The following is a 19766-nucleotide window of genomic DNA, read 5'->3' as shown; positions in this document are numbered from 1 at the left end:
ACGAATGTGTTAGATTTAAGGATCCGATGCGCACAGGTGCTTTGTCTGTTTCATTTCTTGGGAATTCAGCTTTTCTTTTTTTGTAGCAATGAAGAGGGGGAGAAACAGAGGAGGAGGAGGAGGAGGAGGAGGGAGATGGCTTTCATGCTTCAAAGACAGTCATCTGGCATAGCTGACAAGTGGAATCAGGAGGGGGGGGGAGGCTCACTGCCATCCTTGGTGGAGAATGAGTCACATCAGTGTCAGATTCCCCTGCACACACACACACACACACACCCACACACACACACACACACACACACACACACATGCGCATCACATCTCCACCGAGTGTCGACCCACGAATTCGAACTCGAGCAAGTTTAGGAGCGGGAGAGACGGCGGGGTGTTGCGGCAAAAAAAGCCCCCCCCCCACCCCCCTGCTGTTTCCGTGCAGGGGTTGAAATTGAAGAACTCATTTTGGCCAAACAGCCTGTTACCGTTGCGGTGTGGCGGGGGATTGGCCGTGGAAATCGGCCCTGTATGGGAGGAGTCACGGCGCTGCGCGGGGCCCGCCTGGAACGGAGCAGACTGTTTGTGAAATGAGTAATGACTCGAGCCGCTTGAAAGCAGCGGGCGTCATTTTTTGTTATGATTTGACAATTTCCTGTACTAAATCGACGGCGATAGACCCGCCTGACTCGAGCCATGCTTACCGGCGTGTCCACATAGGATGATGAACACGGAGACCGCAGGGGGTCCGACGTTGCTCTCCGATTTTATATTGTAGCGAATTCGGGGGGGGGGGGGGGGAACAACGCAACCGCTGGAACTGCCGCGGCCGGGACGCGAACCCGTATCGCCCGCACCGCAGGAGACATCGCTAACCGCTAGACTAAAGGGTCCGACCCGCGAGCCAGCGGCCAGCGTGTCTTCTTATCCATGCACATTACATTATATATATATATATATATATATATATATATATATATATATATGAGCGTATATATATATATATATATGTATGAGCGTATATATGCTTATATATATATATATGAGCATATATATATGCTTGCTTTTATATATATATATATGCTTGCTTATATATATATATATATATATATATATATATATATATATATATATATATATATATATATATATATATATATATATATATCCCCTCCTTCACTCCTGTGGGATTTTCCCACTGATATTAATGTGGGGAAATGAAAACGGATTCTCCGAGTTCCTGAGCTCTTGACTATCGAATCTCCATGAGGCATTATTGTGATACGCCATATGACGTGCCATATGGCAAAACATTGAGTGATGAGCAGAGCATTCAATTTCCGCTTTGTATAGCAGCTGCTATTCATTGCAAATACATTCTGGTATATTAAGAACACTTAATGGGACATTATTGGCCACCTGTATCTCGGCGCGTGGTTGTTTGAGGGATTGAGGCAAAAGCTGAAATTGTGTGATGAGGTTTCCTTTTCTTCCCTTTCTTCCTTTTTTTGTTGCTTTTTATGGGTAGATGTCTCTCTCACATCAATTCCCATAACCATAATGTGAACATTTACTGCAGATGATAAATGAAAAAAATATATTGTCTCTTTCAGGCAAAAATAAAAACCAATTGTGAAAGTGGAGGAGGGGGGAGTGAGCTATGACAAATGGAAGTTTTGAACCCTTGTCACACACAGAGAATGAGTCATTTTAAAGGCTGGGTGTTTCTGCGCGCGCAGTGTGGCTTGGGTACACATCCAATAGCAAACAAGTAATTTGACGGCGGATGGACCACTGCTAGCAGAGACGAGAGAGTTCTCTCATGGGCGGTTATCGCTCGCTCTGTGATGAGCAATCGATCGAGTGACAGGATTGGAAACATAAAGAAGCGTTAGCCCCCCGTAATGGCCACACAGCACGTGCGTGGATAAGAAGAAGACACGCTGGCCGCTGGCTGACGGGTCTGACCCTTTAGTCTAGCGGTTAGCGATGCCTCCTGCGGTGCGGGCGATACGGGTTCGCGTCCCGGCCGCGGCAGTTCCTGTGGTTGTATTGTCCCCCGAATTCGCTACAATATATATATATATATATATATATATATATATATATATATATATATATATATATATAAAGTGTGCAATGTAAATATTATAGTAAAAGAATTGTACTGAAATGAGCTTAGTTTTCCTTTTCCCATTAATAGACCACCTTCGTTCATTTCTCTCTCCTCATAAAATCCCTTCCGCGTGAATTTGGAGGTTGATTGAGGAGTTTTCTCTTGCCGGCAGCGCTTGCCTCATATGAGCATCCGAGCCCCTCAGCCCTTTATGATTGTGTTACTGATCGACTGACCCCTATTGTCTTGCCTCGTCCATCCGTCACCTCGCAGCATCTGTCCTCTGACAAGCCTGAGCAGAGCGGAATATGGTATCCTGCAACGGCAAAAGAAAAATGGGACTCAGTTAGGGGCTCTCCGCCATGTCGCAGCGCAAATGAAAAGGAGGGGGAGCACTTATTGCAAATGAAGTGAGAAAGGATGCTTTGCTGGAGCTGCTTTTGCACCAAAGGTCAATGGAAATGTCTTCGGTGAGCGACTGCACGAAAAGAGAGCTGGTGTACAGTGTTGGACGCCTCCTTTAATGCTCTTGCTCTTTCAAGGGGAAAGGAAATGGCTTGCCAATAGCCATCTATCTCCGGCGCTTAAGATGTCACCAGAGAAGACTGAACCTCTCGCAAATAATTAACTTAAGCTAGCAGCGAGGGTGGGCATTATCATCTCTGCAGAACATTGTTTAAAGCAGTGGTTCTCAACCTTTTTGGGGTCCTGGACCCCCCCCCCCTGCGTATTTTTGATCTACCCTGAGGACCCCTCCACCTGATCTTGGGGGAGGGGGGGTTGCAATTTGATAGAAACAGTAGAAGCTGAATTTTAAATTGCATTATAGCATTTATTCACTCTTTGGGGCAAACATAAGAGCTTTCAGTTGTAACTTAGATATAGTTAACAAAACAGAATTCTTATGCAGTAACTTTCAGATATATGTAACAACACAGAATATGTATTCAGTAACTTTCAGATATATGTAACAAAACAGTATGTATTCAGTAACTTTCAGATATATGTAACAAAACAGAATATGTATTCAGTAACTTTCAGATATATGTAACAACACAGAATATGTATTCAGTAACTTTCAGATATATGTAACAAAACAGAATATGTATTCAGTAACTTTCAGATATATGTAACAACACAGAATATGTATTCAGTAACTTTCAGATATATGTAACAAAACAGAATATGTATTCAGTAACTTTCAGATATATGTAACAAAACAGAATATGTATTCAGTAACTTTCAGATATATGTAACAAAACAGAATATGTATTCAGTAACTTTCAGATATATGTAACAAAACAGAATTCTTATCCAGTAACTTTCAGATATGTGTAACAAAACAGAATTCTTATGCAGTAACTTTCAGATATATGTAACAAAACAGAATATGTATTCAGTAACTTTCAGATATATGTAACAAAACAGAATATGTATTCAGTAACTTTCAGATATATGTAACAAAACAGAATATGTATTCAGTAACTTTCAGATATATGTAACAACAGAATTTTTATGCAGTAACTTTTAACAATGCAAACGGGAGAGAGATCTCTTATTAAAACACAATAAATTACACTTGTGAAACAGATGTAATTAGAGAAAAAAGTCCTGTTACCCTTTATAGTTTAGGTAGATAAAGGTCTCAGTCACATCTGAGTAAAATAATCCTATTTCTATAAATGTCATAGGATCTTTTTTAAAGATATTTTATTTTCACGGACCCCTTGCAATTACACCACGGACCACTAGGGGTCCGCGGACCCCCGGTTGAGAAACACTGGTTTAAAGCATCCCTCCCAAAGAAACGAGTGCGGCAACAGAGGACACGCATGTTGGGGTTAATACTCCTGTCTGCGCCGCTGACCGAGGCAAGGCGAGACGGGCTGGAGTTAGGGTTAGGGTTAGGGTTAGGGTTAGGGCGGCTGCAGCGCTGCACAGCTAGGGTGGGTTACACGCAATGCAGAGAGGAGTTTCCCTTCAGGGACCAATAGCATATATCAAATGGAAGTCCCCTCCCTACAGTTCTACAACTTTAAGGAGCATTTTTTTTGTCCCCCATACAATGCAGAGAAAAATGTGTTACTTGTTTGTTTTACCGAGATAACCACGCTGGGATTTCTTGAAACCCAAAATGCCTCGTTGAATCTTACCAACACTCTATCTCGACCCTGCATAACCGATCTTGCACTTGATATGGGCTTTAAAAAAAAAAACGGGATGCTGACGTGACTATATAAATGAGGTCTTATATTTCTGTTGCCCAGGTGACAGAGACCCGAACGGGCCCTCTTGGATGCAGTAACTATGACAACCTTGACTCTGTTAGCTCTGTGCTGGTTCAGAGCCCTGAAAATAAAGTCCAGCTGCAAGGTTTGTCATGTTCTTTTTGTCTCTTTTTCACCATCCCATATTGCGTTAAAGCAGTGTTTCTCAACCCCGTCCTCGACCCTATCCTGCAGATTTTCTTTGCAACCCTGTTTGTAGTTATTCAACCAATCAGCAATGAATTATGTCAATGTTGCACACCTTGCATAATTAAGTGCTGCGAGATGATTGGTCGAGTAAGTACAAGCAGGGCTACCTATGCAGGGTTACAATGCAAATCTGCAGGATAGGTGGGGGGGGGGGTTCCTTGAGGACTGGGTTGAGAACCACTGCCTCAAGTAAGCAGTGCTTCGAGAAGTAGGCATCACTGTTTGGGATCAGCATGAAAATAAAAGAAAGTTCCTAAAAGAAAGCAGGTCCGAGGCACTCTTCTGGCAAACAAATAAATAATGTAAAAGCCTTTATTCAGATGGCAATTTTATGGGGGAAATTCTCAACGTCTCAAGACCGAAGAAGTAATTTAGATGAGCGATGAAACGTGTCTCCCGATAAACGTTATGTCCAGAGGAGCTGATTCAACTTGCTGTGATCCCTACCGATGAACGCATCCATCACACTTGTTTGAACTTCCGGGCAATCCGAGCCTCTTCTTCCTGATTAAAAAAAGAAAAGAAAAAGATTTCCTGTGCTGTGGACTAGCTAAAAATGAATTCTAGATTTTATTCAGTAAGTTATGTACTACTATTATGCCCTTCCCCCCCCATCACTCTGTAAGTTCACGGTGTGATTATGGCGCTAAATCCAGCTCGGGTTTTGCAGGTTTGCAGGTCATCCTTCCGGACTACCTGAGAGAGAGTTTCGTGCAGGCTGCTCTCAGTTACATAGCCTGTAATGGAGAGGGGCAGTTCGTCTGCAGGAGAAACGACTGCTGGTGCAAGTGTGACGTCAAGTTCCCGGAGTGCAACTGCCCCTATATGGACATACACGCCATGGAGGAGAGCTTGCAGAGGATCTCCGAGACATGGGGCATGCTCTACAAGGAGTTCGAGGAGTCGGGTAAGGAAGGATCCCTGCTTTACTTTGTCGGTGTTAGATCCGGATTCGGAAGACTAGCCGTTCATATGAGAAGAGTTGAGAATAGATTAAAAAAAAAAATTTTTTTTATTGTGTGCTTAAGTTAAATGGGGGTGAGGAAGTAACTGGGTGCGCCTCCCTGCGCTGTGATTTACCAGCGGAGGCTTGCAAACTCTAACGGGCGATGGCGGATCCCGCGGCTCTGGCACGCCACCTGTCTGCGAAGAGCAAACCGAGACCCTGGCAGGACCAGATTAAAAAAAAAAAAAATCAACATCTTTCGGCTCAGGTAGTTTACAATATGTCTGCCGCCGATTAATCCGCTATAAAACCCGTTTACTGCCGGTCCGTCTTTTCCCATCATTACGGTAAAATAGTCGGAATGGAAGCACTTAGCGTAACGTTTAGTCATTACAGCCATGATCGGTCACCCCGCCTGCTATTATTACTCAGGTGAAATCAAAATGGATGTTTCTCTCTCTCTCTCTGTCTCCTGCTGGTATTTAGCTGAAATATCCCTAAGTGCAATTACTTTCAAAGTTTATGTTTTAATAGCTGGGTGAAAAGCGAGGGCGCGCGCGTGCCCGGAATAAAGGACTCCTAATCCCGTCCCCCCCCCCCCCCAGCGAGGGATGTGGAAGACTCCCAGCAGCATTCTGCTCCGTCAGCAGAGCGAGATGCCAGAAACGGGCATAGCCACGGAGACGGGGATTAACCACGGCGTCTTAGAGCAGTGGTTCTCCACCTTTTTGGGGTCCTGGACCCCCTGCGTATTTTTGATCTACCCTGAGGACCCCTCCACCTGATCTTGGGGGAGGGGGGTTGCAATTTGGTAGAAACAGTAGAAACTGCATTTTAAATTGCATTATAGCATTTATTCACTCTTTGGGGCAAAAATAAGAGCTTTCAGTTGTAACTTAGATATAGTTAACAAAACAGAATTCTTATGCAGTAACTTTCAGATATATGTAACAACACAGAATATGTATTCAGTAACTTTCAGATATATGTAACAAAACAGAATATGTATTCAGTAACTTTCAGATATATGTAACAAAACAGAATATGTATTCAGTAACTTTCAGATATATGTAACAACACAGAATATATATTCAGTAACTTTCAGGCGGTGTGTCACTGCGCTAACTCCGCTCGCCTCGCGCCAGCAAGTGGAACGCGGCCGCGCGCGCAGCACTTTGCTGTGTTCGCGTTAAAGCCCTGATGCGCTGCGTTTACGCGTGGCGTCGACAGCGACGCCAAAACCCCTCTGGCCTTATCTAATCTGGTAGACAGAAGACGTAAAAACCGCAAACAAGAGTCACGTTGGCTCATAAAAGAGAAAGCGTCCACATCCGTTATCCAAGCCGCTTATCCTACTTAGGTTCGCGGGGATGCTGGCGCCTAGGGACGGTTTCAGCATTTCCGGCTCACCTGACCCACGTGTCTTTGGACCGTGGGGGAGAAAAGAAGCGGCCGGCGACTGCCCCCACGTGTCGGAGGAGGCACGCGGTAGTCTGCAGCCCTCCCCGGATCGGCGGAGGGGGGTGGGGCAGCGACCCAGCACCTCCCTTGATGAGTTTAGTAGTCGTGGCTGTGGCCGCGGGAGTCGGTGCTGACGCTGGGGGCGCTGCAGCAGGCGTGGTAACGGCATCGGTTTGTGTGTGTGTGTGTGTGTGTGTGTGTGTGTGTGTGTGTGTGTGTGTGTGTGTGTGTGTGTGTGTGTGTCACTGTTGCAACAGATGAGTTCAAGACCTTCTTCGCCAGGCTGCCCCAGACCTTCTTCGTGAACGTGTCCACCATTCAGCACCTGTGGTCGCTGGACAGCCTGTTCCAGTGGCGCTACGAGCAGCTGGAGGGCAGCATGCGCGCGCTCTTCAGGAGGGCCCAGCGGGTCGTCTTCAAGCTCTTCAGCCTCAGCAAGCGGTGCCAGAGACAGCCCCACATCCGCCTGCCGAGGGAACGGTGAGCCTGCACCGCCCGAGTTTACACCCGCACCAAAGGCCAGACCAGCACTGGGACGCGGACACCGCTGTCCTTAGCTATTACTCATAGCGCACAGGGCAGTGGCGTAACCAGGAATATTTTTTCAGGTGGGCCTGAGTGAAAATGGGTGGACCAAAATTTTCCAGCAATAATCCTTCAAACAAGACGCAAATTCGAACACATTACAGCTGTTGCGGGGAACACTAATTGAGGCTGCGAGGGTGGCTCATCCACATCAGACAAATCTGGCGGTGGCATGGTCAAGGGCAGGGGTCCCCAGTTACTTTTCATAGCGGGCCACTTTTAGGGCCACTTTTAAACCCACGGGCCACTCAACCTCCAGCAGCATGTTGTTCGTTAGCTTGTTTCGGTGTCGATACGTTGCAGGTATTATAATTTAAACAGAGATTTTTCATCTATTTTTCAATATATTACTAGTGATTACTTTTACTAAGAAAATTTTTTTTTTTGGTAGGGAAAGAAAAAAAAATCTTCCTTCTGACATTTCTCCAAAAATTCTCGCGGACCATAAATCAACCCGTCGCGGGCCGGACGTGGCCCGCGGGCCGCCTATTGGGGACCCCTGGTCAAGGGAATCGCCTCACCGTCGTCAGAGGGGGGGAGGAGGAGAAGCTGCCTGCAACGGAGAAGCTGTAGCCTCCTCTGCCTCCTCTCCGGCGGTATCTCACTCTCACTGGGCGGCTCAGTCGGTGCTGTAGCAGGTGTGCTTTCCTCCTCCTCCATCCGTGGCTTTTTAAAAAAGCGGAAGATTGAACTTTGTTTCGCCATCCCATAAGTTATGGCTAACTGTTGGCTATTGGCTAGTTAGCAGCAGTGGAAAACACAGAGCGTGACGGTACGCGCGCTCACATTTTGCAGTTCTACGTACGTAAAAGGGGCCGGCCTACGTGCTTGTAAGCCAGCGTGATTGGGTGGGCCTGGGCTTGAAATGGGTGGGCCTGTGACAGGCCAGGCCCACCCGTGGTCACGCCTCTGGCACAGGGTCGCACTAAATGAATCATAGGTGTGTTTTGGGCGGAGCATGACATAAACCAATCGGCGTCATATGCCGTCCCCTTTAAAACCCACGTGTGCGTGCACCGTGGTTGGATTGCAATTATATCACGTGACGTGTTTTTGTTTTTTCAGTTTCGCGCGTTGTGCGCCTGCCTTCGTAGGTGCACACTGCTGTCTGAAAAATGCACCCTTTAAACCAGGGGTCCCCGATTACTTCTCATAGCGGGCCACTTTTAGGGCCACTTTTAAAACCACGGGCCACTCAACCTCCAGCAGCATGTTGCTCGTTAGTTGGTTTCGGTGTCGATACGTTGCAGGTATTATAATTTAAACAGAGATTTTTCATCTATTTTTCGATATATTACTAGTCTTACTTTTACTAAGAAATTAATTATTTTATTTTATTTTTGGTAGGGAAATAAAAAAGAAATCTTCCTTCTGGCATTTCTCCAAAAATTCTCGCGGACCATAAATCAAACCGTCACGGGCCGGACGTGGCCCGCGGGCCGCCTATTGGGGACCCCTGCTTTAAACAGTGGGGAAATACTGCACCGTTGAGCGTAGACCAGGTTTTTTGGTCGGTCGGTTGCGCCGCCTCGCGATAACGACGCTCCTGACCGCGCGCCTCGTTTCAAAACCAGCGCGGCGCGCGGGTGGGCGCGAGTTCCCTCGCTGTGTGAACAACGCGGGAGCTGGGCGGAACAACGAGTCGGTCCGGAAAGACACGTGTGTTGTGCTTGATGCCACCCTGTAAGACGGAGCCCCCTTTTTCTTTTGTAATACTCGTGACGTAATTAGCAGAGGTGGGAAAAACCCGGTCCAGAAAGTAAAAACCCTAACCGTGTCTTTACTCCATCCATGTATTAAACCAGCTAAGTTGGGAAACTAGTCAGTGCAATCTGATGGTTTAGTACATGGGTGGAGTAAAGACACAGTTAGGGTTTTTACTTTCTGGACCGGGTTTTTCCCACCTCTGGTAATCAGACACGTCCATTTACCTCCAGCCAATCAGATCGAACCATCAAAATGTGAACCCCCCCCCCACCCTCCTTTGCTACCAGTGGAGACTGATTATGGATAAAACTACAGAAAAGGTTATGTTGTCCTTTGCAAAAATGAGTTGTTGAATGTGTTATTATGCCGTCTTCAGGGTTATTTCGCATGAAGAGTTAAATCTCATCACCGCTACCGGTATGGCGTTAACCCCGCCCCCCCCCTCTTCTCCCTTCTCTTTCTGCTGACCAGAAATAATCAGAAGTGTGCATTTATCAACCAGAGCTGTGCGCGTTGGCCGCCAGGGGTTCATCATATTGTGCGCCCTGTTCAATGGCTGTTGGCTGTCTTCCTCTATCTATCTCGCTCACACACACACACAGACTTCCTTAGTCTCCTCCTCACAGCCCGAGTCCACATTAATCACTGATCTGCGCCACTGATAAGCCCACCCACTCGCCAGGAGAAGGGGAGCGGAGGGTCTCGGCCGTCCCAGGCAGTGTTTATCTACTGCTGCTCTGACGTGAAGCGCTGTTCTGCACATCATAGAAATCTGTATGTTCACCGGAAAAAGATGGCGAGTTGAGTGTTTGTCGGTATGCCTGGGAGTGATGCAGAGGCTCTTGAAAGCGCGCGCACGCACACACGCACACACACGCACACACGCACACACACACCCCGCATCCCTAACATCCTGTTCATGGCACTTCAGACAGATGAGGGATGTGTGATTGATTTTGCTTCCTGCAGCTACCTTTACTTTGCTCTGACAATCATGAGCCAGTAATCCAGCAGAGGCAAGTGCAGCCTGGCTTTTGTGCGGCGGATAATGACTACGCTGCACGGCAGATCTTTCTGCTAACACTTCCGCCATTAGGCGTAATTGTGCATATTTCGGTTCTAATTTTGTTTTGGGTTCAGCTCCTTTCATTAGAAAAGCCAATCTCATACAAGGGCCTCGTCTCGTTTCATCTGAGGCGCGTCACAGACGTCTTTCCCTTGAATCGCGTCGGACCCGCAGACTTGACAACATCCCCACTAATGCAGTAAACCACAGACATAATACAAATCTGCAGCTTTTACTGTAATAATCCCACTAGCGCAGTACGTTTCCCACAAACGTAACACTGTAGCGAATTCGGGGGGGCAGCCCGGGAACCGCCACAGCCGGGACGCGAACCCCTATTTCCTGCACCGCAAGCGACAACGTTAACCAGTCGACTAAAGGGCCCGACCCGTTAGTCAAGGACCAACGTGTCTACTTATCCATGCACGTTCCACTACTACCCCGCGCTTAAGCATATCAGCTCCCTCACGCCTCAAGGCGCCTACGCTTCCGGTCGCTCCATCCCACTTCTGACACCAATGTAGCGAATTCGGGGGGCAGTCCGAGATGCCGTCGCCACAGCCGGGACGCGAACCCCTATCTCCTGCACCGCAAGCGTCAACGTTAACCAGTCGACTAAAGGGTCCGACCCGTTAGTCAAGGACCAACGTGTCTACTTATCCATGCACGTTCCACTACCCCCCCCTTCGGGAAGCGCGTCCCCGCGCTTAAGCATATCAGCTCCTTCACGCCTCAGGGCGCCTACACGTCCGGTCGCTCCATCCCGCTTCTGACACCAATGTAGCGAATTCGGGGGGCAGCCCGGGAACCGCCACAGCCGGGACGCGAACCCCTATCTCCTGCACCGCAAGCGACAACGTTAACCAGTCGACTAAAGGGTCCGACCCGTTAGTCAAGGACCAACGGGTCTACTTATCCATGCACGTTACAATACATAATTTCCCGATTTTGTTTCTATGTTTGCGGGAAGGTGAAAACCTTCAGCTTTCAAAACCGCAGTGAGATCCCGCAAGTGTCATAAATCACTAATATAATCAACTAAACTCTAAATGTCTTAAACAGCCAATGACATGTTCTTGCCCCATATTCTTGCCCTGGAGGTTCTTGCCTGTATGGACTGATCAAGTGTTGCCGCAGTTAAACCCCATCGTATTAATTCCAGATTTGGTTCTGGTTTTATTACAAAGCCAAGTGTAAAAAATCCCCAAGAGAGGCAGAAACAGTACCATGTCACCCCAGCGATGAAGGATTTACAACCAAACATAGTGCCGCTGTGCTGAAGCTTCAGTACAAGCTCACCTGCTGTACAGTTAAACCATGCACAACTAAGGAATGTGAAGTATCGACCGTCAGTAACAGCTGAATATTTTTTGCCCTAATTCAAGGGAATATTCCACCCAGAAGATGGTTCTACCTCGTTTTCGTTCCTGTTTGGAGCCAGTAAACTCATTTTTTTAGAATCGTTTTTCTACATGCGAACTTTCTGCTAACAACGAATCACTCTTATGTACGCTCCAATTTACTCTTCAGTCTTTAGAAACAATAAACGGTTCTAAAACTGTCTGGGGGAGTTTATTGGTTCCAAAAGAGAATGAAAATGAGGTAGAATCGTGTTTTGGCGTATCCCTCTAAGCACAGTGGTAGCCTATGTGTGAGCCATTCAAATGAAATATGTCTGCATATTAAATGCTAAAAACTTGAATAAGCGTTCTGAACACTTTCATTCTTCGGAATAATGGACGAAAACGAAACTTTTCTGAAGATTTAAGTCTTCAGACTAAAAATTAAAGGCTTGCTTAGAAATGATCGGTGACCATTGTTGGGCAAGTTACTTTTAAAATGTAATGCATTATATATTACTAGTTACTTTTATTTGAAAGTAATGTTACTTTACAATATTACTGTCTGTGTAGCCAAGGGCTACCGAGCCTATTCATCCGTGGTCGTTACAATATGCGTTCCCTCCCCCTGGCAAGTGTTTTAATTGTATCTGTTTATGTGTCTTTGTGTATAAATGTATCTTGTCATGTTTTGTAATTTCAACAACAACAAAAAAGGGTTCGCGCCAGTCGCACGATAGAAATGTCATCGACACGCTCACTCAGCACGCGCGAGTGTGTGTGTTGACACAGATTTCATACTACGAAGCTGGCTGGGCAATGTCCGTTTAATGACGTTATATACGATATTGTAGCGAATTCTGGGGGCAGGCCGGGAACTGCCACAGCCGGGACGCGAACCCCTGTCTCCAACTCCGCAAGTGACAACGTTAACCAGTCGACTAAAGGGTCCAACCCGTTAATCAAGGGCCACCGTGTCTACTTAGCCATGCACGTTACACTACCTCCCTCACGCCACTGGGCGCACACGCTTCCGATGACCTCACCATCCCACTTCTGACGCCAGTGTGGCGAACGTAGAAGCAACGACAAAGGTAACTTTGCAGCAGCCCCTTTATTGAACTCACACAGAAACAAGAACTTACAGAAATGTGACACAACACATGGAGGTCATCTACTCGAACAACAAAGTTGTTCAGGGCTTCAGTTCCAAGGTTACACAACACAACAGAATGACAACTACAATTACACCACAACAAATAGTAATCACATAAACACATAAAACCACGTAAAACACTTACAAAACATTTAATAACAACTGTCAATCTGCACGCAGTGCCTGATGGGTAAAACAGGACAATTGGCACAATTCTGACGGGGTAGCGACTTCGCTACAATATTTTGAACATCAAATCATTATGCGGATTGACAAGACCTTACCGGATCGGTCGAGGCCCGGGTTAACAATGGCCGCCATTGGTGCTGTGCCCTCACAGGGTACCGATGGAAACTGTAAAATCCGCTGTGGCGACCTCTGAGAAACAGGGAACAATCTGAAAGAAGAAGAAGAAGAAGAAGAGGAAGAATATAGCAGCAAACAACTATTTTCCATGTAAAGAGATAGTGGCGCAATGGTGTCCTGAGCACATAATGACATCATACTCCCAGTATGTGAGTTGGAATCCTTCCCTCTGAAAATGTAGGCCCGCCCCAAGTTTATAAATAGACTAAATAAAGCGAGATCGTGGAGTGTTCTTCGAAATACTCAACGGAAACCCGCTTTCCGTCCCTGAAGAAGCCCCATTCTTCGGCTAAAATGGCCTCCAACTGAGATAAGACCGGAGTCGGCGTTGGTCTGGTTTTGCCGAGGTGAAGAGCCCTACGAAATCGGAGCTGGTTTTTCGTCTCCTCGATGCGTAAGTAACTTGATGTGTACATAATGTTAATGCCTTATTCATTAGTGACCTGCAAGAGTAGACATGATAGAGCTGTGACCGTGCTATGCATTTATTCTGCAAATGTTGCAATCGCTGGTTGGTTTCCTGTGGCATATCGAAGCCATTCAGTGGATTTTACAATGCTAGCGTGGGCTAATGGTGGGGGCTGGATTTGTTTTGTTGTTGACTCCCGTGTATACAACCTTTCTGGTATGGCAAGCCCTTTTAACGTTTATTAGCTAGTGTAAACTACTAATAAGACACGTTAGCCCCTAGCTAACGGGTCTGACCCTTTAGCCGAGCGGTTATTGATGTCGCCTTGTGGTGCAGTACACCCCGTATCGAATCCCGCACCGGGCAAGAAAATAACCGGTTAGAAAATAACCGGTTGTCTGTCTGTCCGGGCCCACCCCGTAGTGTAATGTCGCACTTCAGCCTTCCGGCCAGATTGAGGGCGGAGACAAGCGTTCGGTTGATACAAAGTTGAGCGCCGTTGCTAGGAGACGGCCATCATGTGGATAAGCTTCAAAGAGCCGACGCCCCTCCCCCACATAATGTAACCGGTTATTTTCTAGTATTAATGTAACCGGTTATGTTCTAGTTTACAGTCGTCACCCTCTCCCGGAAGCGCGCCCTCGCGCTTTGTTCTTCCCGCGCTCCGAAGAGACTTCTGAGGATCTGCACACTTCCGGATCCCACCGCTGCCACCAATGTAACCGGTTATTTTCTTGCCCGGTGCGGGATTCGATACGGGGTGTACTGCCCCACAAGGCGACGTCACTAACCGCTCGGCTAAAGGGTCAGACCCGCTAGCTAGGGGCTAACGTGTCTTATTAGTGGTTTACACTAGTCCCGCCTCCCACTGGCGTAATTACAGATATCTCAAACGTCATTTCGCCTAGTCAAAACTATGGCAAGCGTTTTTAAGATTTATTAGCTAGCCCAACCCCCCACTGACGTAAGTCAGTGAATGAATGTTAACAGGGCTTGCCATACTCGGGTTGTAAATGAGCATGCATTACTTTGCACGTTCGTGTACTGATTTCGCAAGCCTCGTCGTAGCCTGTAGTTATGCTAGCCAGTTCGTTGGTCTAACATTATTCTAAAGGCTATTCTCGGGCTAGCTGCAGGGTCAACCCACGCCTGGTACCGATAGCTTGGGTCAAAACATGCAGTCAGCCAAAAATGAGGTGGGCGTGGCCTACCAACCATTGTCGCCTGTTTGTTCTATTATAATTACGTCCAACTGCTGCCACTAAGCTATCTAGCAGATCAGAGCCGTGTTGGAATATATTTTTGAGACGGTACAGCTGAATAGGCCATGATGAAAATGTAGCTAAGCTTAGCTAGCCGTGGGTTTTTCTATTTTATGCCCACATGCTCTAAGTAAGCTAGTGGAGAAGATGGCACTAGTATTAGACACTTTTGATTTTGCTGTGTATTATTGGCCATGACAAAATACAGTTAGACAATGGATGGTAGTCAGTGGTGGATCTAGAGATTTTTTCCTGGGGTGGCAAGACTGTGTCCCAGAGGTGGCAGCTGCCACCCCTTTGCCACCCTGTAGATCCGCCCCTGTGAGGGGGAGGGGGGATTCTAAATCGGCGACTTCTGTTTGAGATGAGTTTGGTGCGGGGTCTCATTCACCTTCACCATGCATGTACATAAAATATACTTTAAAAACATATTATCTGATTTCTAAATGGGGTGGCAAGACTGTGTCCCAGAGGTGGCAACTGCCACCCCTTGCCACCCCGTAGATCCGCCCCTGATGGTAGTCAACTCCAAGCTCATCTGGGCTGATGGCGTATTTTGACCCAAGCTGCGCTATGCCACAGATAGCATCGGGGTGGCATAACTGAGCCTTATAGTCACTGTGGCCAAATTTGTCACCTCTTCGGTTCTGATATGGAAAGAAGTTCTTGGGCTAGAGATGAAACCCAGATGAAACTGGTAATGACGTGAACCGTTTTCCTTTTTTTTTCAGCTACGAAAAGGGCCCTTTTGAATCAACACCGTCGAAGACTGCTCGCTTTGAGAGTCATGCCTCCTGATTTGTCAAGTGTTGGCGAGGTTTCAGATTCTGATCGGTAAGGGGTATTGATAAGCGCCGTCTCTCTGAACCTGTGTAACTTTGCTTTTTTCTTGCCGATCACGTGCAACGCTGCAATTTCTTGTTTCACAGCGTTGATACCTTATATTGTCATCTAATGTGTTTGCAGGGAGGGACAATTCCACGAGGACGGTGTCGAACAGCTTGACCAAGATGTGATTGAGAGACTACACTTGACGCGTCAGGGGCGAAAGGGCTACGAGACCGGTCGTACAGTTTGGGAGCCGCTATGGACACAAGGCCAGAGATTGACAATCTGTCCATCACTGAACTCCCTGAGAACCTTGGACCACCCGCTGAGGAGATGCCTCCATTGGGTGATTTGCCTCTTATTACAGAGCCTCACAAGATCATGGTTGAAGACGACATCGTTGTTTCCCCTGCATCCATCATTTATGAAGAGAACATACGTGAGCTGGCTACATTTGTTCACCTTCCAGTCGCCACACAATATCGACTGGACTGTTGTGTCAAAGCCTCCCCCCATCTGAGTGTCTCGTTTAACAAAGCTTTACTGCCTTTGCTGTTGAATGGTTAATTCTCATAGCCTAACAACCTTACCATAATTAGTAGTTGTCTGTCTATGTTTGTCAATTGTAATTGGTTTCCTGAATGTGTAAAGTGCTTTATCAAAAATTATCCACATTTACCTCTCGGAGCGACGTTTTCATAGCTGTTCATCCCAGAAGTTAATAAATGTCTTTTTCTGTTTAAGTTTGTCCTCATGGTCATGTTGTCTGGAGTTGGTCCTCACAGCCGATCTTGGAAGTTGTGGATTTTGCAAGTGACTTCGTGCTTGCAACGAACATCCTGTTGACCAGTAACACCCACACTAAACTTGCCCCCCTGTTCCGCTTCATGAACATCAGAGTCGTCAGTCCAGTCACCTTCTACAAGATCGAAGACACCTACTGTGTGGACACGATCAATTAGTTCTGGATGGAGAGAAGGTCTGAGGCCATTAAGTGATTGGCCCACTTTATATACATATATAGTATATACTATATATATATATAGAGGGAAAAAAATAATACATAGCAGTACAAGCTTGTTTCGTGCGTCATGCACTCATCAGCTGCCAATGCTCGCCTACAGGCATGCTGACCACTTAGAAAAGCAATAAAGTTTAAATCCACCATTATAACATTGCTACAGCCCCATCTAACCAAACAATCCCTGATGCCGAGACTCTTGACATCTGTTAGATGCATTTGCTGCGTGCTATGCCGTCATTTGTCCTTTGCTCTATGACATGGCTTCTCTATCATTATAGTCCGGTTTAAAGTGGTCGAACTCGAGAACAAAAGTTGTGTAAAGACTTACACCACAGCAGTACAAGTCCAGTTAAACGCCATCACTGTAAAGTCATAATTTCACTACACCGTCATATTTAGGCTTTCCCCCCCCCCCTCCACCAATGGTGTATGATTCCAACTCCACAATGGTTGAAAGATAAATTAATAATAACTGAAAAAAAAAATCTCGGGGGAAGTTTTTTCTTCATTTCCAAACTGGATCTTGTGATTCTTGTTCTCAAATGGCCTGGGAAAGTTATCTCGGGTGTGCACTGTCCGAGACCAAGTCAAATCCCAGTCATTACGTTGTGAAATCCGAGGCAAAACAGAAACCTTCAAAATGTGGACTTCAGACTGGATTAGAGACCGAGTCCATACTCAAGTACTACACCCTTAGGCTTCTCCAAGACAACGAACTCCACGTCACTGCTGCATCCATTGTTGTTTACTGCCTGATGTGACCCCTCACCTGTTGCAAGCCTCCAGCTTCAGCCACTGTGGTGGTGCTGGTGGTTCCAGTGTTGTTGGTCTCACAGGGCGGGTTGGAGCACAGAGGAAACACCGGTCCTGGTACACACTCAGAGCTCGGAACAGTACCAATCTGGTCAGAACTCATGCTGGAGTGGGCCATAGTTGGTGTGTGTGTGGTTCTGGTTGTATGGTTTTCAGATTGGAGAAGATCCAGTACTGGACTGGTCCCCATGACAGCAGGTGGGGGGAACTGGATGGGCAGGTTTGTAGTTGGGTGTACATGGGGCAGCAGGGGTTGAGTTTCTGATGCGGGATTGGTGCACACCTGGAGCACATGGCCCATCCCAGCTAAGACCACGGTGGGGGTGTTGGTGGTTCTGGTGTCATGAGTTTCACAGGGCGGGTTAGAAGGTCTCCTCGGCCCCACCCTCTGTGATAGTGGAGGTGGTTGCAGCCGCAGACAGTTCTGATGTAGGCGAGGCCATGATGGACACAGGCAGGTCCTGAACCAGGCTTGCAGGCTTGTACTGTCTCATAAAGAATTTACTTGAATCACTGGACTATATCTACTCATATATTTTCATAATGTGTGTGTGTGTGTGGTGTGGTGTGTGTGTGTGTGTTAGTTAGTGTAGATAGCGGGACCGAAAACTAAAGCACTTATGATCCTAATTATTTTTGGAGGTGGTAGGTATTGTCTCAGAGAGTAAGGGGAAAATCCCAGAAAATTAAAATTATGCATAATTATGCATTTTTCTAAAAATGGCTAAAAACCACTTTTCTCGGCATTTCAGATGATTCTGAGCATTTGGGGGGGAGGAAGTTGGAGTGGGGGGGGGGGGGGTTCTGAGCATCTTTGATTTTTTCACCAATATAACATTTTTTTCTGGGACTTAGAAATGTTTTGGCATTATGCAAAATAAATGCATTTTTGCAAAAATGCACTTATGATTCTAATTTTTTTTGGAGGTGGTAGGTATTGTTCCAGAGAGGACCAGAAAAATAGCAGAACATTAAAATATAATTATGATAATTTGCATAATTATGCAAAATATGCATTTTCTAAAAATGGCTAAAAACCACTTTTCTGGCATTTCAGATGATTCTGAGCATTGTGGGGGAGGGAGTTGGAGTGGGGGGGGTTTAGGGGCAGGGGGAAGGCGGTTAGCTGGCAGGATGAAGAGGAGGGAGATTTAGACGGGTGGAGAACCAAACCGCTACATTTTAGTGGGATTCTTCTAGTATCTATATATATATATATATAGATAGATACATATATGGAGTGTTCTAGAGGTTTGTTATTAATTGAAATGGTGAACTTGATGGTTTCATAGGCTGTAAATGTATTCCGTTCATTCAAATAAACTCGAGAGTTTTGGTTTCTGTGGAACAGGAGGTGGCCGTCAAAGAAGGGGAGGCCAAGGTACGTTAATGTGACACCCAGTTATTATTCTGTAAAATATAAAAGTTCCTTCAATACTAAAGAATATCACTTTATAATGTTATATGACATTGGCACCCTTAGATTTAACTGAAAGCACAACGTTGGTATTCTGAGTTTAAGATTGGTGCATTTAAGACGGGAGAGTACTCTAGTGACATGATGCCTCATTGAAGCAAAGATAAAAGTGTCACGCTTGAATTTCTTTATGCAAGGGTAATTCCTGAATTAGCATTATTATATTGTGGTGAATTCGGGGGGTGGCCGGGACGCGGACCTGGGTCTCCTGCACGACGGCGGCCTGTCCAGGGTGTCTCCCCGCCTGCCACCCAATGACTGCTGGGATAGGCTCCAGCATCCCCGCCACCCTGAGAGCAGGATAAGCGGTTCGGATAATGGATGGATGGAGTGTTCATTTCACTCACTATCCCTGTAATTGCACATAAGTGACATTGTAAATTGGTCTTTTTTAAAGCTACACAGAAAACTCATTGAATATGTGTTATTTCACAATACATTTAGGGTATTTGTAAAGGTAAAATTGATCACAGCATGTTTGTTTTTTTACATTGATTTTACTGACGTTTGAAACAAAGAAAATAATACAGTAATAAACTGTAATAATAAATTGGGGGGGGAGGTTCGACTAAATGTCAGAATTGTTAGGTGCAACTAGTGTCCAGGAGTAAAACCAGTGTACTGCCCATGGGGATCGGGCCACTTGTCCCTGATCTGCCAGACAGCAGCTAGGAATAGCTAACTGGTTTCCCTGGCCCACTGCACCATGCTACCAGTAGATAAATGTTCGATATGCAGCATA

At 46.2% G+C, this 19766-nt stretch overlaps 1 protein-coding gene across 1 annotated transcript in view; it reads left to right on the top strand.

Moving 5' to 3' along the window:
• The window catches only part of brinp3a.2 (bone morphogenetic protein/retinoic acid inducible neural-specific 3a, tandem duplicate 2), an 85730-nt gene that overhangs the window by 41170 nt on the left and 24794 nt on the right, over positions 1 to 19766 (top strand). Inside the window, exons 4-6 of the mRNA XM_056277336.1 lie at positions 4375 to 4480; positions 5255 to 5491; positions 7249 to 7471. Of these exons, the coding sequence (XP_056133311.1) occupies positions 4375 to 4480; positions 5255 to 5491; positions 7249 to 7471 (566 nt within the window). The remainder of the gene's footprint in view (positions 1 to 4374; positions 4481 to 5254; positions 5492 to 7248; positions 7472 to 19766) is intronic.

The sequence above is a fragment of the Lampris incognitus genome, chromosome 3 (assembly GCF_029633865.1).
Source record: "Lampris incognitus isolate fLamInc1 chromosome 3, fLamInc1.hap2, whole genome shotgun sequence".
Taxonomy (NCBI): Eukaryota; Metazoa; Chordata; class Actinopteri; order Lampriformes; family Lampridae; genus Lampris; species Lampris incognitus.
The sequence above is the reverse complement of the archived record's forward strand: the minus strand, read 5'-3'. Positions and strand labels throughout refer to the sequence as shown.